The 26,073-nt window shown below is 39.8% G+C and overlaps 1 protein-coding gene across 5 annotated transcripts; it reads left to right on the top strand.

Moving 5' to 3' along the window:
• The first annotated feature begins 291 nt into the window (after window positions 1-291).
• Window positions 292-19,336, top strand: LOC140166425 (uncharacterized). Of its 5 annotated transcripts, none has more exons than XM_072189884.1 (8): window positions 294-1,271; window positions 2,487-2,573; window positions 5,133-5,324; window positions 5,737-5,892; window positions 11,871-11,924; window positions 12,923-13,005; window positions 13,519-14,130; window positions 17,613-19,336. In XM_072189884.1, the coding sequence occupies exons 1-8, from the start codon at window positions 572-574 to the stop codon at window positions 17,835-17,837; spliced, it is 2,109 nt and encodes a 702-aa protein (XP_072045985.1). In that variant the 5' UTR covers window positions 294-571; the 3' UTR covers window positions 17,838-19,336. The 5 variants fall into 5 exon arrangements, with proteins under 5 accessions (XP_072045982.1, XP_072045984.1, XP_072045983.1 ...); XM_072189885.1 differs by having other exon boundaries at window positions 295-1,271; window positions 5,136-5,324; XM_072189881.1 differs by having other exon boundaries at window positions 292-2,573.
• Window positions 19,337-26,073: the final 6,737 nt, after the last annotated feature.

Raw genomic sequence — 26,073 nt, 5'->3', positions numbered from 1 at the left:
GCTTTTTTTTCGTGGATATCTGAAAAATGTCATAAAAAGAAGATGCTAATCTCAAAATACTCCTTTAATATGTTATCGTCAACTTTATCACGTATTACTTTTTACACAAATAAATGTATACAAAAAGTATAATTTAATTATCTACCATGTCTACCATGTCTACAATGACAATGGATTGTGGCATGAAACGGAGGGTAAAGTTCAACAAGGAAGTAAAGAAGCATATAATAATATTAAATAGCAGTTAACCAGGGATTTACCCATGCGTGTTGATAACAAAAATAGTATATTGCACAAACAGTCTCTCAGGTTCAAGTGCATTTTTGTTGAATAGTTTGTACGCTCGATTAAAATACTAGTATACGAACAAGATAACGAATGTATAATTATTCGTACGCACTTTTAAAGAATCCGGGGAATAGCTGGTGAATAGCTATGAAGTTCGTATACGTGGAACTTGAAAGTCTCAAGTTGACCAGATTAGTCCAACCTGTCTGACTTCTTATAGTGTACATGGTTTAAACATTGGTTTTATAGACATCAGGATTATATCTGTGAGTGATATACCGTCATGGCCGACAACATATTGACAGAAAACGACGGCTGGACACGACACGAGCAGTCAGTGTTTAAAATCAACCGTTCATTTCGACCACCATTTTACGTTAAAACTTTAGGCGGATACTATGACAAAGAGGAAGAATTGTGTTTTTCTGCCGGTGATGAGTACATCATTCTCCATAAACTGAAGATCAAAAGTGTCATCGCGAGTATCGTTCAGGGTTCGCATCACCGCGTCAGTCTGAAGATTCCACTGGACTATGCAGGGAAGTTTTACCCTATCTCGAACTCACGGACACAAAGCCCCGAGGCACTTCCATTGAAAGATATGCTATACTCCAACGAACTACCAATAGAAGTGCGTCTTGGAAATCCGCAGCAACACGGGAAACTCTTTCTAGAAAAACTCCGTAGTAACCTCGATTGTGTTCTCAAACTTTCAGACCAGGTTACAGATGATTACTTCTTGGGAAGATCCGTTGATGGCAAGTTGGTCTTCTTATTTTCAACGGAAGAGAATATGAATTTCCTAGTGAAAAAAGTCAATACAAACGATGTGAATCATCTGTTAATGAACATGGCTGAGTTAAAGTACGATATCTTCATAGTGAACGTCTCAAATCCGGGCGTACAATTCCTCAAGTTAGAAGATGCTGTGACTAATCGAACACCGCCAAGGCGACCACCTAAACCGTCATCGCTGCCAGCAGGTAAGAGTCCTAATAGCCCATTGCTTTCACCAAAACAAAGAAGCCTTCAGATAGAAGAACCCGGAGAAGATCACAGTCAACAGTTTTCCTACGAGGTAACGACTCCAATTAGTTTCAAGAAACCGACCTTGAAACCAAAGCCACCAAAGCAGACCATAGAAGGCAAGCAATCTACATCTAATCATCCACCTCATCATATTCCACCTGCAGGAAACCATACGTCCCCTAAAAGCGTAAAGCCGCAGGGAACAGATTGGAAACAACCAAACGATCACGAAATTGGGACTACAGATCCCACAGAATCTTATCACGATGCTAATAACGGGGAAAATTCAGCATCTGTTTCTCCACCAAAAGGTCCTACCCCTCCTGTTAGTCCACGGTCACTGCGTACAAATTGGAAGTCAGAGAATCATGCAAGCAGCGAAATGTCTTCCACAGTGTCTCGTGAAAATCCCCAAGGCCATGGTGCTACCGTAACACCATATATATCTCCCAAGGGAAGTCTTACCCCTCCTATGAGCCCACGATCACCGTGCACCGATTGGAAGAAGCCAGGGGAGCATGCAAGTAGCGAAAAATCTTCCCCAGAGCCTCGCGAGAATCCCCAAGGCTATGGCGCTATCGTAACACCTGTCCCTCCCAAGGGAAGTCTTACCCCTCCTATGAGTCCACGATCACTGCGCACCAATTGGAAAAAGCCAGGGGAGCATGCAAGTAGCGAAAAATCTTCCCCAGAGTCTCATGACAATTCCCAAGGTCATAGCGCTACCGTAACACCTGTCCCTCCCAAGGGAAGTCTTACCCCTCCTATGAGTCCACGATCACTGCGCACTAATTGGAAGAAGCCAGGGGAGCATGCAAGTAGTGAAACATCTAACCCAGAGTCTCGTGGCAACCCACAAAGCCATGGCGCTACCGTAACACCTATCTCTCCCAAGGGACCCCCTATGAGTCCACGATCATTGCGCACCAATTGGAAGAAGCCAGGGGAGCATGCAAGCAGTGAAACATCTCCCCCAGATTTTCATGATGATATCAAAGGCGCTACAACCACCTTTTCCCAGGGAGCTCCCGCGACGAATCCTGAAAGTTGGCAACAACCACGTGATCCCATAGCGCCATTAGAGCATCCATCTTCATCAGTAATCTCTTCTCATGATCACAATATTACCAAGTCTTCTGGGAAGCAGGATCTTCTTGTTTCTTTTTCAGCCTCAAATACAGTTCAGAATAGATTTGGTGACAAGAAAACACGTAAGACTTTGCATAAGGAGGTCGTAACAATCAACTTTCAAAAGGGTACGTTAATATTGCTTTACATGTATAGGCCTATAGGGTTTCCAAACCATTGCAGCTAGTCCGGCAAGAAGTACGATTGGCAGCGCGTCCAACCGACAGGAAAAATATAAGGCCTACAGGAAGACCATGCCACCCGCTGTGTCGAAGGCCACTTCTATTAGCTGTTAAATGGCAGCCCTCAGGTGGTCACGTGCGTATTTATAAATACGTATTTATAGTAGTCGAAGCATACTGGCCGATGCCATGTCTTAAGCCTTATTTGCTCGGTTAGCAGCCGAGTGTACTACTTGACGGACCAATCGCAGGTAGCTATTGGGTGCTGTGCAATAATTATGGCCCCGGGGAAGGGCAGCGCAGCGGCTGACCTCCTAATTTAAGGGGTCCAAATTGGTAAATGTAGGGGTCCAGAGATCTTTTTCTGCACATAAAGGGAATTTTAAGGGGTTCATATAGCGTAAACGGTACAAGTAGGTGTTCTGGTCCCCGAGACCCCTTAAAACGCCACCCTTGCGGGGAAGGTAAAATTTTGTGAGGGCAAGAATTTTTGGCAAGCCGCAAAGAGGAGAGTAATTTTTGGCAAGCCGATAGGGGGAGAAGCAATTTCTAGCAAACATTTCTAGTACACCTTTTAAATAAAACTCTCTAAAAAGGCTCTGGAAAACAGTACGGAAACGTTTAAATATGCAAAATGTCCTGCTCGCTACATATACTAGACACATTAAGATTTGCACATTAGGATCCAAAAATATTTGCATGTTCAAATGGCATGAATGGGGGTGGGGTAGTGGCAAAGATTTTTTGACAGGCGGCGGCGAGGGAAGGGAAACAAGCAATTTCGGCAGGCCGAGGGGGGGGGGGGCAAGCGTTTTTTGGCACGCCGTTTGGAAATTATACCCGCGGGGCTCAGTCACAACAAAGCCGCTAAACGCTATAGGCTACCGGGACGTGACAGTTAATTTTGCAGCAATTATTTTTCAATTTTGCTTCACACCACTGAACAAACACAATTTCGCAATCGGGGTTAGCCTTTCTCAAAACGAACAGAAAAAACCTATTTATAGATTTAATGGACAACCTGAAGTTTACGAACAGCAAAAGTTACCATGCAGAAAACATGGAAAATATAATACGAAAATGAATATGCAAAGTGTTTCTCTCCCCCTAAAACAAATGTGCAGGTTTTGAAACCTAGACTCATTCTTTCATTTCTCTTGACAGTTTTTCATTTGCCCGCTATTCCTTTTAAAGGAATTTTTATTTTAGCTTGCAGCAAACGTAAAACACTAATCAATGTAAAATCAATGCAAGTTGCGGCCTGCTTCATCTGTTCTAATTGCTAAAGCAGCCTGCTAAAACGTAAACTTCGTTTTCTGCTTTTATCAGCATACACTTCATCGTTTCCTTGACATCGGGAAGAAATCTACTTTTTCATCCTCTGTTCTTCATCTATTAGGCCTATAATTATAATCTTCCTCTCCATCCAGGCCGTATGTAAGGGGGGTGATGCGGCCGCACCCCTCATGCCCCTCCCCCAAATTTGCAAAAGTATAAAAAGTCCCAATTTGCGAATCTGTTTTTTATTCTTTTTGGGTCAATATTTGGTAAGAAGGTCCACTTTTCACAAAATCGCCCCCCCCATGGAAAAAGGTCCACTTTTTCAAAATCCGCACCCCAATAAAAAAATCCTGCGTACGGGCCCGTCTCCCTCTGATTCTTCTCTTCCTTTTTCCTCTGCTTCAGCCTGAGAGAGCTATAGTGGTGTTTGTGCTCAAATATTGAGAAAAAATAATGCCTACACTCACATGGAAAAGGTAGGCCTATGGGTTCAACTTATATCCGATCCCATGCTTCATAGATCTCCCTAACACATTTCTTAAGATAATTTGTATGACACTGCAGAAAAAATAAACTGTAGTATTATCATGATTATAGCAAAATCAGGAAAAATATGGTCTGAATGGGCCCCGACTCGGCTTAATTAAACAATCTCATTGGTACATTGTATGTAAGCCATAGGCCATTGGGCTTCACGATTGTTTTCCTCAGAAAGCTTTGCTCGATGCAATATCATGTTTATTGCTATTGTAAGTTGGAACAACGACGAAGGCGACGACGACGACAACAAAAGTAATAATAAAACAACTTGATAATAAATCTTATAGATAAGGTTATCAGTGTTTATAATCAATAGGTAAGGAAATGGTCTATCGACATTAAAGGTCCATTCGGTGATTTGCTCATTGTCATTGTCATAGATGTGCTAGTGGTTCAGCCGAAAGTCATGTATTTGAGACAAAATAAGGTATTTACATGAATCTGTAATTTATGATGTAAGAATATAAATTATAGCTACATAATTATTTGAATGAGGCTTCAACTTCGTCCATAGACTATTGCTGTTTTTTCTTCGTTTTTTGCCAAATTGTTCATACCAAAATACCACAAGACAATTTGTAACATTTTTTACACTTGCGCTGTGATCACTGAATGGAACTTTAACAGAAGTATAACCACATAAATTGTCATTTGTAATAGTTTATTAATATCGTGATTTACCAGCAGGCGGTAGTTCGGCAAAGCCAGCATTTTCGCCTCCGATTCCACCCATTCCAACAAAGAAGACCAAGGACCAAGCGAAGCCGCCACCACCACCACTTCCTTCCTATCCTCATCCAGATGATGACGAGGAGAATGATACGGACGAGGAATACAATGATAAGGCGGCAGAGCAGGTGACGTATCCTCCAAGAGGTAAAAAGCGCCGCCATTTATATTTCCCCATACTGGCGAAAAAAAGATTACTATAAACCGTGCCTCTGAAACCGTGCTTAAGCAGCAAATAACAAAATGTTTTTAAAACGCTATAAACACGTTTTGGTTTTGAAATTTAAATGTCGAACTAGGCCTATACTCATATTGGCCTAACATGTTAAGAATGTTGTCAAAATGTTATTACAAAATATATTTTTGGCAAACATAGGCCTATTTTATTATTACTTAATAACGTTGTGTAAGAATGATTAGCATTTTCAAAAATGTTTTCTGAATGTTATTAAAACGTTTTATACCCTTTACCTTTATGTTAGCCGTAATTGCGACTCCGTCATTGTTGTTCTGCATGAGAACTAATTATAAATTCATAATACATCTAACTTACCGACAGGTGGAGAAGACATTAGGAATGTGACCGTCCCGCCCCTTCCCCCATCTCTATCTACTCATAGCAGAAAACCGCCTCCTCTTCCGCCTCCCCATGAAAAATACGAGAATATGGACGAGAACAACACATCTGTACCACCAAGACGTCACTTTGAAAAAGGTGATTAAAAGTTTTGACTTATTTCAATAACATTTAGGATGTTACCAACACTAATAATACCAACACCATTTGGCTTCCTTATGACAGTGACGATAACCATATTTGCTGGAAGCCCTAACCATAAGGGACTGATCGTTATTTACGGCAGGGGGGAATGGGTGTTTTGGCAAAAATATCGAAAAAAAAATTCGCGTTCTCCCCTCGCGTCCGCTCAAAATTTTCGCGTTCCCCCTTGTTTTCCCAATTTTCTCTATTTAAAATTTAACAATCCCCCCTCTTGGTTCAACTAAAAATTTCAGGTTCCCCCTCAAGACCACAAAAAAATTTCAGGTTCCCCCCTAAATTTACCCATCCCCCCCTGCCATAAATAACGATCGCTCCCGAACCCTAGCCCTAACTCTAACCCGTTCCGGCAAATACGGTCACCTCTCAACTGTTTGTCACAGTTACTTCGCACGTGTACAGATCTGGGTACAGATGCACTATCTTTGATCATCACCGTCACCGTCACGGTTCAACCTCTGGTAACCGGCGGTCGAGTTTTGACTTCATCCCATTGTATTGAACCATTGTTGAAGCATTATTTCTATTGAATTTATTTTCATAACCATAATAACATGCATCTCCTTATCACTTCTTATGTTCTGCATTTTTCTGGAATTGCGAGTAACTAACCCAGAGCTCTTAAGAGCAAATTTTTTCTACGTTGACAAACTCTTGGACACGCCATCTCTTGGATTTTGCTCCAAGTCTGGGAGATAGAGGCTATTGGGGCCCAATGCAAAAATAGATATTTAAAAAAATCAGCATCCCTTTGTTGCCATGGTAACAGGCCTACCTTGTTTTGGTTGATTTTAGGTTAAAAAACACCATAATTTCTCTGATTTCACTCGTGAAAAAGTACAAACTTTGCAAAAACCGCACATAAAGGTGGTAGATTTTTTGCCCAAACGGACTTCACAGTTGAGTAACCCTAGCAATTGTCTTACAATTACCCAATTTTAACGAGTCAGTGTTGCCAGATTGATACCCTGTTGCCACGTTGAAATTTCACATTTTCAGAAGTTGAAAAAACAAGAATTTTCATGGTCAACTTTAAGTTCTTACACCCGCCCTCGAGGTGAATTATTTTTCTTCATTCTTGGTGCATATAACAATGACATCATGTCCTTTTAGATGATAGAAGAAAAACTTTGGGCATATACAGAATTTGGGCATCACGTGACGTGGAAATAATACTATCCGATTCAGTAGAAAAAACATGTTAAATACATCTCCCTAGTCCAATCGTAGTTATGTTGGCGTTTAATTGTAGAATTTTGTTGCTTAAATTACATCTGAGATACTTTTAAAACCCAACCATGTTTATCAAAACAAAATGGATTATTGTGAGGTATATACTCCTGGTCATAAAAACTCCCCATCTTGCACTACTTCGCTGAAAATGTTAATGGTGTTGCATTAGACCGGTTAAAAATGAGGGAAGCGCCACTAAGAAAAGGAAAGATTCTCATATGGTTTTTCTGGACCAGTTTTACATTGGGAACACAAATTCATGAGGTAAAAAGCCTGTAACCTGAGAATTTTAATGTGAGGGCGCTTTTTTTCAAAATGGCCACCAAAATCCAATGTAAAGCAATTATACGGTTAAAATAGTCAGGTAATAGATATAATCCACCACAATTTGGATTAGTATTGATGGCAGTAATATATAATTATGTCAAGGAATTAATTGGAAGGTGCCAAGAGGTCACAGTTTAGGGCGCTTTTCAAAATGGCCGCCAAAATCCAATGAAAATCATATGCATACGCTTGAAATGATCACTTACGAGGTATAAATTATCAGATTTTGAATTAGTATTATTGGCAGTAAGTATAAATAAGTTGCACAGCTGAGGGCGCTTTTCAAAATGGCAGCCAAAAGTTTATGAAAAGCACATGTATGCAGTTAAAATTGTCACTTATGATGTATAATTTACCAGATTTTGATGAGTATTGCTGGTAGTAAAGTATAAATAAGTCAAGGTATTAATAGGAAGTTACCAAGGTCACAGTTGAGGGCGCTTTCAAAATAGCCGTCAAAATCCTTTGAAGTATGTTTTGGGGTCACCTCAGAAACCTAAAAACAGTTGGTTTGGTTCGGGTTTTTTTTGGGGGGGGGAGGAGGGTGCAAAGGTGGTGGTCCTAGCTCCTCTGGTATATTTCTCTTGTTTTAGATCAAACGTTATGAAAAATAATTGAATTTTGGTGTCCTTGCTTAAAAAAAGCTAGCACTAAAATTTTATTGTATGGGTCATCATGTACTGGTCACCGAGATAGTTATCATTCATTTACTTTCATGCCTGGTCTCGGTCTCGGTCTTGGTCTCGGACCTGGTCTCGGACCTGCCTGTCTCGGTCTTGGTTTCAGTCCCAGACCAGCTGGTCTTGGTCTTGGTCTCGGTATCGGACCATCCGGTCTCGGTCTTGGTACCGATCTTGGTCTCGGATAGGCCGGTCTCGACTACAACACTGACACTACCTTTAACTTTGTGCGCAGTGTTGTGTTAATTTACATGAGATTACATGATGTGGTAAGTGTACAACAGTGTTGTAGTCTAGACCGGTCTAACCGAGACTGAGACCAGGCAGTCCAAGATCGAGACTATGGCCGAGACCGGCTGGTGCGAGACCGAGATCAAGACCGATACCGGCAGGTCCGACACCGAGATCAAGACCGATACCGGCAGGTCCGAGACCAAGACCGAGACCGGGCTTGAAAGTAATATCATTATTGAATGATAACTATCTCGGTGACTGGTAGATGAGGAGCCATCAATACAATTTTAGTGCTAACTTTTATTGAGCAATGATACCAAAATTCAACTATTTTTCAAAACATTTGATCCAAAACAAGAGAAATATACTAGGGGAGCTAAGACCACCTCCTTTGCACCCCCAACCGAACCAAACCAACCTTTTTAGGTTCCTGAGTTGACCCCAAAACATACTTAATAGGATTTTGGCCTTTTTGGCGCCCTCAACTGTGACCTCTTGGTACCTTCCTATTAATACCTTGACTTATTTATACTTTACTACCAGCAATTCGCCAGCGAAGTATTACATGTAATCCGATTATCACTATGTCAAGGGGGCGCAACACTAAATCAGCGTCCCATAGGATAATGTGTGATTTCTACTCACTTCAAGCGCCATTTCTGGCGGCAATACTTGTTAATATAAATTTGGTATCAAATTAAAGCTCTGTTTCTGTAGATTCCAAAACTTTTGTCGGCATAAAAAAAAATTATATTGATGACCGATTACTTTTTTCGCTATTTCGCGGAGCAAAAAATACGGGCAAAAAAAATATACTAAATTCACCATTCACATTTCGCAGTCGGAAGTTGTCCTAATCCGCCACAGAGTATTGCTTTTGAGATAAATGTCCGTTTTTTTCTACATGTAATAAATGAATTGAGTGTTTTAAAGTGATCATGTCAGTAGATATGGTCGCTACAAGCTCATATTCACTATGGACTATATTAGCCGAATTTCGTTCTTACATAAAATGCGTAGTGATTTAGTGTTGCGCCCTCTCAACTGGATCACGCTTTTGAGTTCTGCATCACGATCGAAATGATCGCAACACAAAGTCTATGGCATGTACTATCAATTCCAAAAGGTGCGTGAACCAGTTACCAGGGAGTTACGTAACCACTTCGCTGGCGAATACTCATCCAGAATCTGGTAAATTATATAAACATCATAAGTGAACATTTTAACTGCATACATGTGCTTTTCATAAAGTTTTGGCGGCCATTTTCAAAAGCGCCCTCAGTTGTGACCTTCTGGTACCTACCTAATAATATTGTGACTTATTCATACTTACTGCCAACAATACTAATTCAAACTCGCGTAAATTATACCTCATAAGTGATCATTTTAAGCGTATGCATATGATTTTCATTGGATTTTGGCGGCCATTTTGAAAAGCGCCCTCAACTGTGACCTCTTGGCACCTTCCAATTAATTCCTTGACATAATTATATATTACTGCCATCAATACTAATCCAAATTGTGGTCGATTATATATTACCTGACTATTTTAACCGTATAATTGCTTTACATTGGATTTTGGTGGCCATTTTGAAAAAAGCGCCCTCACATTAAAATTCTCAGGTTACAGGCTTTTTACCTCATAAATTCTTGTTCCCAATGCAAAACCTCATTTTAACCGGTCTAATGCAACACCATTAACATTTTCAGCGAAGTAGTGCAAGATGGGGAGTTTTTATGACCAGGAGTATATACCTCAAAGTCATCCATTTTGTTTTGATAAACATGGCTGGGTTTTAAAAGTATCTCAGATGTAATTTAAGCAACAATATTCTACAATTAAACGCCAACATTACTACGATTGGACCAGGGATATGTATTAACATGTTTTTTCTACTGAATCGGATAGTATTATTTACACGTCACGTGTTGCCCAAATTCTGTATATGCTCAAAGTTTTTCTTCTATCATCTGAAAGGGCATGATGTCATTGTTATATTCACCAAGAATGAAGAAAAATAATTCACCTCGAGGGCGGGTGTAAGAACTTAAAGTTGACCATGAAAATTCTTGTTTTTTCAACTTCTGAAAATGTGAAATTTCAACGTGGCAACAGGGTATCAATCTGGCAACACTGACTCATTAAAATTGGGTAATTGTAAGACAATTGCTAGGGTTACTCAACTGTGAAGTCCGTTTAGGCAAAAAGTCTACCACCTTTATGTGCGGTTTTTGCAAAGTTTGTACTTTTTCACGAGTGAAATCAGAGAAATTATGGTGTTTTTTAACCTAAAATCAACCAAAACAAGGTAGGCCTGTTACCATGGCAACAAAGGGATGCTGATTTTTTTTATTATCTATTTTTGCATTGGGGCCCAATAGCTTCTATCTCCCAGACTTGGAGCAAAATCCAAGAGATGGCGTGTCCAAGAGTTTGTCAACGTAGAAAAAATTCGCTCTTAAAACCGTAACCCAGAAACTAAGCTAACTTGACTGCTCAAAGATCTGTTTTCTTCCAAGATGAACTTCCATTAATTTTTACACTATATAACCCAACATTTAAAGCCTTAATGTACGATTTCCTTCAAAATGCTGAAATATTTGTCGGGAAGGGTTTCTGTCCATTTTGAGCTGAAATAACCAGGTAAAGTGAAAGCAACTCTTAACATGCAGTTCTATAGGAGGACATGAGTCATAATTTTGACTTCATGTTGAACTTTGCTCTGTTGACCTACAAACACAACAAATTTGGCTGATTCCATTTGGGTGTAAGTTGGGACACGTGTAAACATTACAAATATGCCAAAAAATCAGGTTTGAAAAAAATTAGCCCAATTTCATATTATAAGATTGTACACTGTGGCTTTAAAGGTTTCTGGCAGGTTCTAACCATTTGAGAAACGTTTTATGTTTGCTGGCATGATTACATTCACCACAACCATCTTTGTCATCATGTAGTGTGTAGCTATACACCAGGGGCTGTGCAATAATTATGCGCCCTGGGGAGGGTAAAATTGGGGGGGCAAGAAATTTTTGGCAAGCCGAAAGGGGGGGGCAAGCAATTTTTGGCAAGCTGAGAGGGGGGGGCCAGCCATTTTGGCACACATTCATGGGGTGCCTTTTAAATAAAACGCTCTAAAAAGGCTTAGGAAAACAATACGGAAGCGCTTAAATATGCAAATTTTCCTGCTCGCTGCGCTCACAACATATATCTAGACCACTTAAGGTTTGAAAATTGGGATCCCCAAAATTTGGCATGCACAAGGGGGCGGGCAAAGAATTTTTGGCGGGCTGAGAGGGGGGGGCAAGCGATTTTGGGTAGGCCGAGAGGGGGGGGGGCAAGCGATTTTTGGCGAGCCGTTCGGAAATTTTACCCCCCCCCCATAATTATTGCACAGCCCCTAACATGCTCAATTAATACTAATTATTCTCAATCTACAGCCGCAAGACCAGACTCTGATTACCTGACACCAAGTCAATCTTTGAATCAAAATGGTATGTACACTTGTCTGAAGGGCAGTAGGCCTATCATGGTTTATATGAATTTCATACAGGGTTCTCACTCGCTTTCTTTCTGGACTCTACATTGTTCATGATCATATTGTCAGCCTGCTACGCTAAATGCATTCCCAAGCCATTTTTTGTAAATTTTGAAAACAAAGAACAACATATAGTTCAAGCATGCATCCATTACGTAATGTAATCACCCTAATTATTTCGGATTATTCCCTTTTATTAGCATCATTATCATTTGCTCTTGTGCAAAGATTGGTGAATAAATATGTTCAAATGCATGCTTGAACCATATTTTGTACTTTCTTCTCAAAATGACAAAAATGACTTGGGCAATTAGCGTAATAGCCTGACAACATTTATTTATGGACTCACCAATTGGCCTACAGGTGGTTGTATCAACAGACTTAGAATTACATTACTTAAAACTGCTTTATCTTCTTTGTTTTATATTATATTCATGCAAGATACATATTTGGACTGAAATGAGTCGCGCAATCAAATTTTGGAGAAAATCACACAAATGACCAAGTTTTTTTTTTCTAGACACTCCATTCTAGTAATATAACAAAAGTGAGTTTCCTACAGGGTTCTCACTCAAGCTTAGTGGCATAACTGGGGGGGGGCAAGGTGGCAACGTGCCCCGGGCGCTACCACTAGGGGGCGCCAAATTTACCAATTCAGCATCAATTATGTGTCCCTCCAAGCGATGAAAGTCAAAATTATTGCGCGCTTTGTGCGCATTTCAGCACAAATATCAATTTAGATCAATTTAAGACCGAAATTCAACTTCATTATAACCAAAATTAATTGGTGGTATTTGTGACAATTTTCTCACGCTCCACACGCAATTGTTTCAAGAATTGGGGGGGCAGGGGTGAGGGGCGCCATTATGTATCCTTAGCCCCGGGCGCCACAACCCCTAGCTACGCCACTGCTCAAGCTTTCATTATTATATATCATTTTTTACACAATTATAGATTCCGACAGCGACTTATCCGACTATGAAAACATTGACAGTGATCTATCTGACTATGAAAGAGTTGAGCCTCAAGATGAAGAGGTAGGTCTCACATATTCCTAATTCTCATACCAGTAGCAAAACCAGGGGAAAGCAGCCTTCCCCAGTGAGTAGCCCCATCTTGCCCCCCTCCCTGGAATATTTAAGATTTTTTAGAACTTTTCGTCAAATTAACCTTCTTTATAAGGGAACTCCGGGCTAAGTCACTGCCTCACTCACACCATGCAGACATAATATTATGCCGGATTGAAAGAAATGATAGTGCCTCAACTCACATCCAGTGGGCTATTCCAGTTGAAATCCATAACCCCCGGGCCATAACCCCTTGTGGAAGACATGACCTTAATCTCCCACACAGGGAGTGTGAATTTCAAATGGAGTCATCCACTTAGTATTCTCATTTGAAATTCACAACTCCCTGTGTGAAAGAACAATGTCATGCCTTCCATAGGGGGGTGTGTGGATTTCAACTGGAACAGCAAAGAACCTGCCAGCTCACTGGATCTGATTGTCCGATATTAATCAATGGATTTAACATTTTCTCACTATTTTCAGCCTTACAGAACTCCACAAAGTCCACTACCATCACCTACATCTCCTACAACTGCTAATATCTCACCAAAAACTAAAAAGAAATTCAACATCAAAAATAAATTCAGTAAACTCAAATGGAAAAACTCCAAGAAGGAAATGGCATCTGGTGATATGGCCGATGATGAACTCACTGAAGACCCTTATGCCGAACAACAAGCAGATAGAAGAGTCTCAAAGAAACATTACCGAAGCCCTCATGATGCCCTACCAATGCCAACACAACCTGGACCTTTCTCTATGCCTCCATCACTTCCTGGCCACTTCATTCCTCCTGGCCGCTCCCTTCCTTCTGGCCGCTCACAATTGCCACCTCCTTCCCATAACATTGAAGATTCTGACTCCGACTTATCGGACTATGAGAGAGTAGATGACGACGAACCAAAGGCAGCTTGGAAATATGGACAAGGTCAACCAATAAGACTTCAGTCACCACCCAAGCCAGCATCTTCAATGGGTGGAAGCATGAGACAACGTTTACCAGATCCAAATCCAAAGACAGGTGTGCCTTCAAATGTGGGGATAGTGCATCCTTCTACAGTTCAAATAGTTCAACCTGTCAAGTCATCCAGTGAGGTAAGTGTAATTAGGGTAGAGTCTGAAGTTTACCGTTTTCTAAAATCCATTTTCGGTGTTGTAATCCGTGTTGTTAAATTTGTAAATCTGTGTCATGAATAAAGCTTAAAATGTATAAAGAATGATATTAATGTCACAATAAAGTGTTCAATATGCGATCAATATGCTCTGATTAGAATATTCTCACGATAATAGGCCAACCATTACGATGCTTGAAGGGATATAGGGGGTTCATGCCTTGGTAATATACCTTTATTTCGGTATTATTAAACAGTATTTTATCATAAAAATTGACATACACAACTCATGCTTGTTTTTAACATTTATTTCTCTTATCTTTTAACAACTTTAGTCACATCATACAAAAATGCCATTTTCTGTGTTGTACCTCCGATTCCGTGATTTTCTTCCGTTTTCCGTAAAACGGAAAACTTCGGACTCTAAATTAGGGCCACAATATAGCTCAACATTCTGCTGCATTTTGACATTATCTTGTTGCAACAAACTCGCAGCAATTTTGAAACATTTTTTTAAACAAAATTTAAAAAAAAAAAAAGTGTGGGAGGAGCAGGCAATCTGCGTTGTCATCAGTCAATGTGAGACATTTATAGGTTAAAGTGTATCACTTGTTGGGAGTGAACTTGTACAAAATAATGCACATGTACTGAGATGTTGATGAGTCTAATACAGTGGCATAGCGTCATAGGGGCAAGGGGGGCACGTGCACCCCAATCATTTGCAAAATTTAGAAAATCCCATAGGAAAATTGCCAAAAAATAGCTTGTGTCCCCATTCAGACCCGGTGCACTAATAGGGGGGTCTAATGCAGGCATGAGACTGCACCTTCCTAAAAATAACTGAAAAAAACTGAAAATGTGCGTGAAATTGGGCAAAAAGTACCAAAAACGGGCTGAAATTAAATAAAGTTGCGGAAATTTTAACTATAAAAAAAACTGAATTCAGTTTTTAAACTGAAAATTCTCATGCCTGCTAATGACAGGCACATACTGTCACAAGTTGAGTGGGTATGTTTCATTTGACTCACTGGATGCATTTGCCACCTTTCAGGTGATACTTTACTTTGATTTCAATTTACAAAAGGTCTTTTAGTTTTACATTGAGGGCAAATCCGGAGTCAACCTTACTCTTAGCTTAAGCAAGTCCTTATCTAAACCCAAAATGTAAACTTCAGATACTGAACAGCTGTGATAAATTACTTTGTGAGAGTTACAATGCAATCTTACACAACTATATTTTAGATAACTAGAAAGAACAAAATCTTTAGAAAAGAAACTGAAACTATCATGTTTATGTAACCTCATAATACTAGAGTATTAATAGTTAAGTATGAATAAGTTAACAATATAAATGCCACACAAAAACAAAGCCCACACTATTGTTTAAAGTGGCCACGGTTCTTAACATGATTAAGAACACGGAAATTGATGCTTCTGAGAATTTAGTAAGCTGAAGTGTACCTCAGTTGTGTAAACAGAATTCCAAATTATCCAGAATTTAATGGTTTTGTGCCAAAAAATGACGATATATATTTGCTTAAAAAGTTACCTTTTTTTAGAGTCATCATTTAGCAGCGACGTAGCTTGCGACACCATCACGGCGTCTGTAAACAAAACATCACTATGCTGAATGAAGACGCCGTGATGGTGTCGCAAGCTACGTCGCTGCTCAATGATGACTCTGAAAAAGGTAACTTTTTAAGCAAATGTCAAACATGACGGAGAATAATCAGTATCCATGCTGCTACGATATATATTGTATGAGTAAAAGGCCACCCCAAGAATTTCATATTTTTTGGGTCAGTTGTTAAGTGCAAATAAACACTTGTTGGCATAATAATGATAATCTTAGATTAGGCCTACCATTATAACAGTACGTTTTGAAATTTAAAGTTGCATTGCTGCAGTGGTTTTGATGAGATGAAGAAACATGTACTTTAAGAATGGCCATGCATAGGATAGTAGGGGAGAGCGGGGAGTGTTCGCCCTAGGGGCAGGTTCGCCCACCCCTTGTTTCTCAGCACTACGGTTATCGGGGAATTTGGTGATGGCAAAATTAGGTGACATAGGTCATTATAAACTTCTCATATTAGCTACGCGACATATAGGGACGTGTTCATCGAACTGCAGCCAAAACAAAAAAATTACACCAAAACGTAATTTTTCTTGCATTCATAATGTTGTATTATCATTGATACATAAATACAGATGGTTTTAATGGAAATCTGTATTGGGAACATATGGGATTTGTCAAAGATTTAATGCAGTTATAAACTCCTTATTCGATTTGTATTTTGCATACCCTGAAGAAAATACACAAATGTGCACAAGGGGCACGTTCGCCCTTTTGAGGATGGGGCATGTTCGCCCTATATCTTCCCCGGGCGGACTTACCCCAAATTGGAGGGCGGACCTGCCCCATCAGCGTATTATGCAAAATATTGATAATTATACCATTAAACAAGGTAAAACTACTGAAAAGCATGTTTTTTAAAGTTATGTGGTATCCGTATTACTCATACCACCATTTATATACAAATCCATAATCTCCCCGAAGTTGTAAACATGATACGTTTAAGCTCACTTTGGACCCCTACATTTTACCCTGACCCGACCCCTGCAACAAATTTAGGGACTCCCCAGAAGAGAATGAATGCCCAGTATACTCTTGCTAAATGTTTGCATTGAATATGATATTGTTATGCAATGTTTAAACCTTTTTTATGATTAGGGTGAACTTACCCCACCATATGGGCGAACCTGCCCCAATATGGGGCAAGTTCGCCACTTTGCAAAACTTTTTTGTTTGCTCTATCCTGTTGCTATTGTAAGGCCTATAGTTCTGGGATTGTGGCCGTGTATAGCTAAGACATAGGGCTTTCACACGGGCTAATCAGATCATCCCTAACCTTGAAATTGGCATCGCTAGGCTGGTCAGAAAAAAATAGGGCGAACACTCCCCGCTCTCCCCTACATACACTTCCAGTAAACCACAAATCACTACGTTTTTGTTGACACCATTTAAATGAAACATATCACAAACGTTAAATTTCACTGGGGTGATGAGAAAAATATGCGCTTTCTTCAAATACCAAAATCTCAGTTTTGATGAATAAAAATGGGGGGGAGGGATGAGGCTATCAATGGGGGCATGGACCTTCAAAATGGACTAAATATCTTTTTCTTACTGTACACCTCCGTTATGACCTAACAAGTGTGGACTTTCTTTTTGTGCAGTGTGCATTAATAACTCATCATAACACTATGATCTAAAACATGCTAACTGTAATGACAGAGTTCTTTAACCCCATTCACTTTTACACTCATAGAATGACCTTTGAATATGTTGAGGACCAAACTCATACTCCATATATTGAGGTCAACATTTAAGCTAATTAGGTTACTGAACTTCACCACTGGGTATGAGGTGGCCCATAATATCTATTCCTCTTTCCTTTCCTGCAGGAATTTCCAAGGGAGTTGTGTCATCTCAGCGTAGAAGCTGTAGCAGAAACACTACGCAAGTTAAAGATGCCAGACAATGTGGTGGAGAACTTCAGAGATGCTCAAATAGATGGACAAATTTTTGTCTGTTTAGATGATAATATGCTGGATCAATTGGAAGTCGGTTCACTTCATAAACTGAAAATTATCAAGTTCAAAAATGGATGGCGCCCTAATCACACTTAGAGGTCTTTTAAGACTCTTTAATGAGCATGACATGATTTTTCAACTGTACTTTTGAACAGTTAGTATTCCTTATTTTTTTAAGTCTATGAGCTTTTTGTATATAAACTGATTTAATAAACAAACTGAAATGGTAGAGTGACAATTGGTTAAATACCACTAATTATGTATTTATACACGGGTTTCAATGAGAAAATGGCTAATTTTGGGTGGAATTTTCTCATATTCAGAACTCTCACAGTTAAATGCCACTAATATCAGATGAAACTATATGCTTTATGCCAAATGATCAAAAACTCAACATAGGTTGACCTGAGACTTTTCTTGTTTTAACGCACTGAACCGTAAACACCTTAAAATGGCAGTGCGCCCTCGAAGCTGAAAGTTACAATATGGTAGGGCGAATATTTACTAAAAACAGAAGCCGTGCATATGAATTTTGGTACTATTACAACAAAAATGTCATATAATGAGAGAAAATATACCTAAAAAGTACTTTTTTGGCTATATAACTTGATCAATTTCAGAGATTTTAATACAGTCTTTTCAGATGCCATGCAAACAAATAGTTACTCATCGTATTTCCATGTATCGCACAGGCCTATTAGTAGTATGTAACCAATTGAATCAGGGACATGAACAAGTGGAGGCCACTTCAAATTATCCCAACCACTTCCCTGGTTTAACATTCCTAAACTATGTTACTTGGTGGTGATTTGAAGTGACCTCCACTTGAGATGAGTCTGGTATTTATTCCTAGCTATATGTAAAAAGAGATACATGCAACAGCCGATAAGTGCATTGGTTTGATGTGGATGTACCATATTCATTCCATTAACCACCCAGGGCATTTAACAAAGTAATTTTGGGTGGACGCTTATTTTTTTACATTGTTTACATAATTGCATACGTAAAAACTTGAAAATTTTATTTTATTTGAGTGCAGATTTATGATATTCTAAGGCTCAGATTTCCCACATGTAGTCAATAGGTATTTTGACAGTAGTGGATGGACGTTATAATATCAGATTTTGCTTGTTGTAAAGTTGCTGGGTGGGCGCTTACAAGGGCATGGGCATGGGCATTTTAGAAAGTTGAATCATGTCTTCTATATGCCGTAGAAGTGACATAGTTAATCGGATAGCAATGGATGAATACAATTCTGACTATATCGCCCCGCACTAATACGTTCACGCGGTACTGATGCATTGAACCATAGATGTCAAAGAAATGCTAATCACTCGTCAGATTAGTATCATTGAAAAGAGCGGTATTGTATTCAATCTAGGACTGCAGGCATACACAGGTGAAGAGTGCAACCTGCCTGTAGTGCAGCGCGGTACATTCAAAAATTGTATTCATCCATTGCTATGGTTAATCTGATTATGACGGACGTCATTTCTACGGCGTATAGTTCTGCTATCCATTGAAAAACATTGCTTTCATGACATTTTAATGCATAGAATCTATCCCAGCAAACTAAAATATGTTTTGAAAACAAACATTTGTCATTTATAACTGTTTTAATAATACAGTAAGCAAAAGAATTAAGCTACCAGTTGTGTTCACCCCTGTATATCCTAAATAAAGACAAATATGGCAAAATTAAAACAAACAGACAATACCTGTACACTTTAGCTTTGATTCAAGACCGCTGTTGAAATTGGTTGAGAATTAAGGGAACAGCGATCTAAAACATAAGGAAGAAACAAAATCAAAAGTTGCACTTTGTGTTTGTGTCTAATCAATGAATGCACAACGCTAGTTTTAAAATGTTAATCAATGGAAGCACTGTGCTAGTTCTCTTGTTGGAGAACGCTATGCGGACAAAATCAATAGGGCATGCAATGGAGCAAACTGCAACTTTTGAATTTGAATCTTTTGTGGGTTTTTGGATCGTCATGTCTTTATTTCTTAAACGATTTTGACGAAAGAGCTAAATTCCGATGATGACATATCTGTCATTGTTTAGGGTATAGGGGTGAATCTAACTGGTACCTTAATTCTTTTGCTTACTGTATTTTATACATGTATGTTGGGTTACATCAAGGTCACAAAAACATTTTTAAAATGTTTTATATGAAAAGCACTACAACAACATGTTAAAATTGTTGTCAAAATTATATTGCAAAATATTTTTTGACACATTTGCAAAATATGTTGCCAAAACTTAAATAACATTAATGTTTTGCAGCAATGTTGTACCCTTAATATGACCCAACATTTAAATGGTTTCTGTAAAACATTTTGTATTTCCTGGATTATACTCAGGCAGAATAAGGATGATCAGCTTTAATAATTTTATGTGACATAAAATAACACCATGTTGGATTTTGCAGTGGCAGATTCAAATTGTTACGTTTACGTGGTTGTGTCACCACATGGACAAATCGCTTTTCTACGCACATGTATAATACACCCCACACGTTTATGTTATTACGCATGATTTGATCTGCTACTGTGAAATCCAACATGGCATTACTCTCAACTTCAGGCAGGACACACTATAAGTCAGTTCGGTACAATTACCGAATAGGGAGCAACTTGCTAGACTTGAGTCCAGTCCTCGTTTACGGAGTTTAGGGTTAGGGTTTAGGGTTGGGGTAGGGCAGTCTTGTAATTAGACTAGTAAAGTTGCACCCTATTCTGCAATCGCTCTGTCAGTTCATTATAATGCACATATCAAATGCATCCCCGGCCCCTGGGGACCCGGGGATGGCCGGGTCGTGGGCCGTGGATTTTGGGTTTAAAAGTTCATGTCCCGGGTAAACACCTGGCCAGTCCCGGACCCACCCGGGCACAACTCTCAGCCACTCCCCGGCCCCCCGGGGCGAATATCCGATGCAAACCCCGGGTATTCCTCGGCCCAAGTTCCCGGCCCTGAGCATCGGATATAGGCCTGGATCTACATATGGTTTTAATATCGCGGGCTCAAAATTCGGTATTCAGGTATGTCTTCACTAAATGGACTGCCGAGCTCTGGACATGCTGGGAGGATTCAAACGCTTCAAATATAGGCCAACATGTGTGTTCCATTGGAAATACGTTAGTGCAGAGCAGCGTAATTCTCAGATATAGGCCTACTGTTTCCACTTTCGGACTAACGTCTATTACGTCTAATGACCCTTTTTCGGACGAGCACACCGTCGAAGGAATTTTACGTTACATATATCAATGTCGGACTCCAGTCACCCGACTTTCCCACTTAGTCATTTCGTGTATTTTTCATGCTTTACAGTGGCAATGGAACTGGACAAGTAGGTCTATATGATTAAAACATCAAAGATATGAAAGAACCAGATCACTGCATTTACATCTGTCCACGATTATACGGGAGTGGCGAATGTTCGATCTTTGCATGAACATTTTAAGCACATAATATTATAGGCCTATATATGATTTTTTATGTCAATAATCCAAAATGCAACTTCAATAATTATAATGAGGCTATTCTGTAAAGGCCCATACCTCATCCAAATAGGCCTACCTTGTATCTTGTTTAAAATCAAATGACCATCTATCAAATATTTGGCGCACTAGTTATTAATATTTTGTTTGCTTACGAGGTTGTCATTTTGGGTAATATTGAAAACATCCTTTCAACGATTTGTGATAAAATTATATTGTTGACGCTCGAACATGAAAATATAATATAGTTTTGATATCTGTATATTAACACAAGACATTGAATTCAATTTTTATATCATACACCTATAATTATTTTTTTAAAGAAGAAAAATACAGCTGGAGAGTTTATAAAGAACATGTATATACACTACCTATAGTATCTATTCTTCTATTAAGTATTATGGCCATGTAGCAGTCGATCGCAGATGTCACAAAAGTATCATGGATTCTTTTATTATCACGGTCTGTTTTGTTTTTGAGTGTAGGCCTAATAATTTAAAACTTTACTCTCGGCGGGTGGTTAAAACCAATATATTTGGCATAAAGCGTATATCAGGCTCTCGTTTGAACGTGCATGTCAAGAACCCAGTGTGATCTGGTTAAACATGTTAACTTTAGAGCCCCGCTAAATAGCAGATACATGAACTACTACATGGCAAAATTTGGAACAACAGCCAAGATTTTGTTTTTGGAATGGATTTATATGAACAGTAACATTAATGTGGCGACTCAGTGGATTATCAATATACATCCACGGCTCAAGTACGGCCAAGTGATAGGATTCCCTGACCCATAAATGTGGACAGCCTTACTAGCAAACAACGGCCCATTTTACTGGTTGGAAAACCCCGGGTAAGTTACGACATAATCCCGGCCCGGCTCGGGTAAAGTCCCGGCCCACTTTCCCGGGGTTTTGGCCGACGTCAAGTCTTATACCAGTCCCGGCCAACACCCGGCTCCCCGGGATACATTTTGAGTCAAATCCCGGGTCACATGATGTCAAGTCCCGGACCATCCCCGGGTCCCCAGGGGCCGGGGTTGCATTTGATATGTGCATAACTCAACAACTTCTTTCCACACTTTCTGAAAATAACTACACAAAAAAACACTGCTATACATGATTTTATCAATTTATTCTTGCCAATTACATAATTCAATAAATAAATCATCAATACATTTTGTTTAATAATAATTCACAGCTGACAGATATATATATTACTTCTATTTATCAAAATTGTATTGTAAATACTTTTGCACAATTTATTTCTGGCACATCAGCCATACATGATACCACATCAGAGGTTGTTTAAATGTATTAAAGCCCATCACACTATGAAATCTTGACAATGAAAATCACACTGAAAAGCCTACCTCAACGCTGAAATGCGTTTTCCCATAGAAGGTCTACGCTGAAAAAATTATCAGCAAATTTTCAGTGTATTTTTCAACAATCGGTGCTCTTGCTATAATGAGCAATGATTCTGGCTACTAATTTACATATCAATTGTGCCGATCGGCATCTATGGTAACCGTATGCAAATGATCATAAACTACTACCATATACGGGAGTTTGATCCACGCTGAAAATGCGCTGAAATTCTTCCACAAGCGCAGTGCAATCATTATATTTATTTTGATCAGAATATGATTCAACATGTTTAAGTACCACTTGACACTTCGTATTATCCCAATTGAAGCTAATTGATGTGCTATTTATAATGTACATAATCCGTGACCGTTATCCGTGACTGTTATCTGGGACCGTTATTTTGCCTAAAGTACTAGTTTGCTTTTATGTTTGAGTTTCCCTTGTTGGCGTCGGCACCTTGGCCTTTGTACTAGCTTTCAGTTTACGTTTATATAGGCCTAATTATAAATAGTGTTGGAAATCATTTTCAAACTATAATAATTTTTATAGTAAGAAATATTATACTTGTTCGCCATGATGAGCCATTTATATAAGGCCCTATAATTATTAGTTATTTTCTTTGAACCTCGCCTATGGGGGAAAAAAGAAAATGTTTCTTGGCTCTAATTTACGGTTTGTAAAATTATGTGGTTTTCATCTCAATACTAAAGTTTGCGTGTACCCAGAGGCGTGTACCCAGGCATCGAGACTGGGATCGAGACATTCTCAACCAGGGACTCGTGGAACTCGCGGCATCGACACTACCCAATCCAGTGATATAAACGGAGGCCAGCCGCGAAACCCCGGCCAGCTGATGACCTGTAGCGAGCCTAGATAGCGGCCCGATGCTAGCAGGCCAGATAGCCAAACTCTTCAGCTCGTTAGATATATTTTCGCCCTGGGTTTTCGCCGTGTTGAATCTCCACTCGTTGCCCTCTAGGAATGCCCGGGGTAGGAATGCTAAAATTAAATGAAAGTAGTGTCTTAAAAGGTCCTATAATGATTCGATCCTTGAACGTTGAACAAGTAATTTGTATTCGATCGACACATCGTGTAGGTCTACCCGCTTTAAAATCAACAAGTTCAACTTGAAACATCAAGGGAATCAAGTTGAAGGTAAATTTATTTTGATATTATAGACATACTTCATGTGCAAGATATTATCACAAGACTTGTAGTTGTAAATTTTATAGGCCTATCTTGCACATTTCTTACCTGATTTATATTGCGTGTATTGCTTTAAATCATTTCAAGACATAATTTTTGTTCAGCAGTGTTTTTCGTACTTTTGGCACATGTTCCCACTACATTTTTTTACAATCGTCCGATGACGGCATTTTTCTTGTCAGATACTTGTCATGCTTGTTCTCCATCTCATCATGACAACACATGCACACCAAATGGTATAGGGTCATTAATTTATCTTTTCCATTTTTCAAAGACCCTAGAGTGAATGTTGCATCGTATTTCCATCTTTGTGGTCGATGTCCATACCATTGGTACGTCTACGTGTACCATGCATGGAGTTGTAACCATGGTAACGCCGGGCGGTGATCTTTGTGGTCGATGTCTGGTATATCATGGGTTTACATTACAAACAACCCTGGACGTACAACCAATCACAGTGTGGGAAACGAGTTCATATCACTATCATCAGGGGCTGTGCAATAGTTATGAGCCGCGGGGAGGGGGTGGGGGACAAGAATTTTTCGGATTCACTTTACTTCCAAGAATTTGTTCCCCAATAGAAATGTATGCCACCATAGGCGTAGATCCCGGGGTGGGGATATATCCTCCCAATATTTTGCCATGGGGGATGGTCCATACATTCATCCTCCCAGAGGCGTCGCGTCAAAGGGGCCGCGTGTCCCCCCCTCATTGATTGCAAAATTTAGAAAATCCCATAGGAAAATGCCCAAAAAAGGGCTTGTGCCCCCCTCCCCCCAAATCAGATCCGGTTGGGTCCGATTGGTGCCAATTTTTGCGAAATTATTCCACTTTTGCAACATATTTTCACCAGTTTAGCTTTAATAAGGCACAATTTTTCATTTGTACCATAAACTTATTCTCTTGCCAAAAGGTGCTTGATTCACTATACTTTTTTCCAACCCCCCCCCCCATGTCAAAAATAAATATATGCCACTGCATGTTATACCATGGAAGTACTAGCCCTTCCATGCTTTATAGGTCTACTCAATTCTTACTCATTGCGCTCTAATTTGTCAAATTATTATTGGAGTAGCTATTAATGACGGGGGAGAGGGGAGGCAGTGCGCGTTGTTTCCCAACAATAATGCTGGCCAATATTTTTAAATATTAAAATATCTAGTTGTACTACACATTGGTGTGTAGCCAGTTTTTCAGAACGGACGCAGAGGCCCCCTCCGAGGGGGGATGGCCACAGACTTGCTATATTTTTTTGCCAACATAACCCGATTTTGGGGGGCCCAGAGCTCAAGAATCTAACAAAAAGGGAGGAGATTGGGGTACAGAGGAAACTTTTCCAACAATTTTTCACCGCACGCCTATGGGGCTGGCATTTTCTTCGGAAGGAGGGGTCCAAATTTATAAAAAAATCAGCGCCAATAAAATTGCGACCCCCTATTTTGACAACAAATATTTAATGACTCCCCCACTTTACCCCTAAACATGCTTAACACACACTATCTGTGGTCATCTTGTGACTTCCTATTCATTTTGGTCATCAAAATTTTATGACCCCCCCCTTTTCCAAAAGTTTATGAGCCCCAGTTTATTTGGGACCTACCCTCTTCCGCGGATCCGAAGAAAATGCCAGCCCCCTTATATACCAATATCTGTTTCCCCTCCCTCTCGCTGCTCCCCCTCCCATAATTCCCGACACCGTGCGGATAAACATTTTGATATTGAATTTTAAAAGTCGATATCAAAATTATGTTTACACCAGGTTTACACGCACACCTGTCTTGTCGCCGTTCCGTCTGATTACCATGGTTACATGCACATGGTCCCCCCCAACCGCTCTCCAATAATTATGATCATGATGATAGGTCATCAACGGGTCAAGTATGTTAATTTTGTTATTTACATCAGGGATGTGAGGCTACTCTCACATCCCTGGTACCATGCATCGAGTTGTAACTATGGTAACGCCGGCGGTGGTCTTTGTGGTCAATGTGTACTGCGTACAGCCGTTGGGGACAAGCTGTGGGAAGCAATTTCACATCAGGGACTGTGCAATAATTATGAGCCCGAGGGGAGGGGTAAGAATTTTTGGATAGCCGGAGGGAGGGGAGGGCGATTTTGGCAAGCCAAGGGGGGATTTGGTAAGCCAGGGGCCTGAGGGGGGTTGGCACACATTTGTGGGGCGCCTTTTCAATAAAATAAAAAATGCTCTAAAAACTGGGTTTTTTTTGTGCAAATTGGGATCCCAACAATTTTGGC

This window comes from Amphiura filiformis, chromosome 12 (assembly GCF_039555335.1).
Source record: "Amphiura filiformis chromosome 12, Afil_fr2py, whole genome shotgun sequence".
Classification (NCBI taxonomy): domain Eukaryota; kingdom Metazoa; phylum Echinodermata; class Ophiuroidea; order Amphilepidida; family Amphiuridae; genus Amphiura; species Amphiura filiformis.
This window is presented reverse-complemented; position numbering and strand designations above follow the sequence as displayed.

Excerpts from the sequence above, each read along its gene's own strand:
- LOC140166425 (XM_072189881.1), top strand. The coding sequence starts at position 572 with ATGGCCGACAACATATTGACAGAAAACGACGGCTGGACACGACACGAG. Across the intron at positions 13,006-13,518 it reads TTGAGCCTCAAGATGAAGAG|CCTTACAGAACTCCACAAAG; the intron begins GTAGGTCTCACA and ends CACTATTTTCAG. Across the intron at positions 14,131-17,612 it reads CTGTCAAGTCATCCAGTGAG|GAATTTCCAAGGGAGTTGTG; the intron begins GTAAGTGTAATT and ends CCTTTCCTGCAG.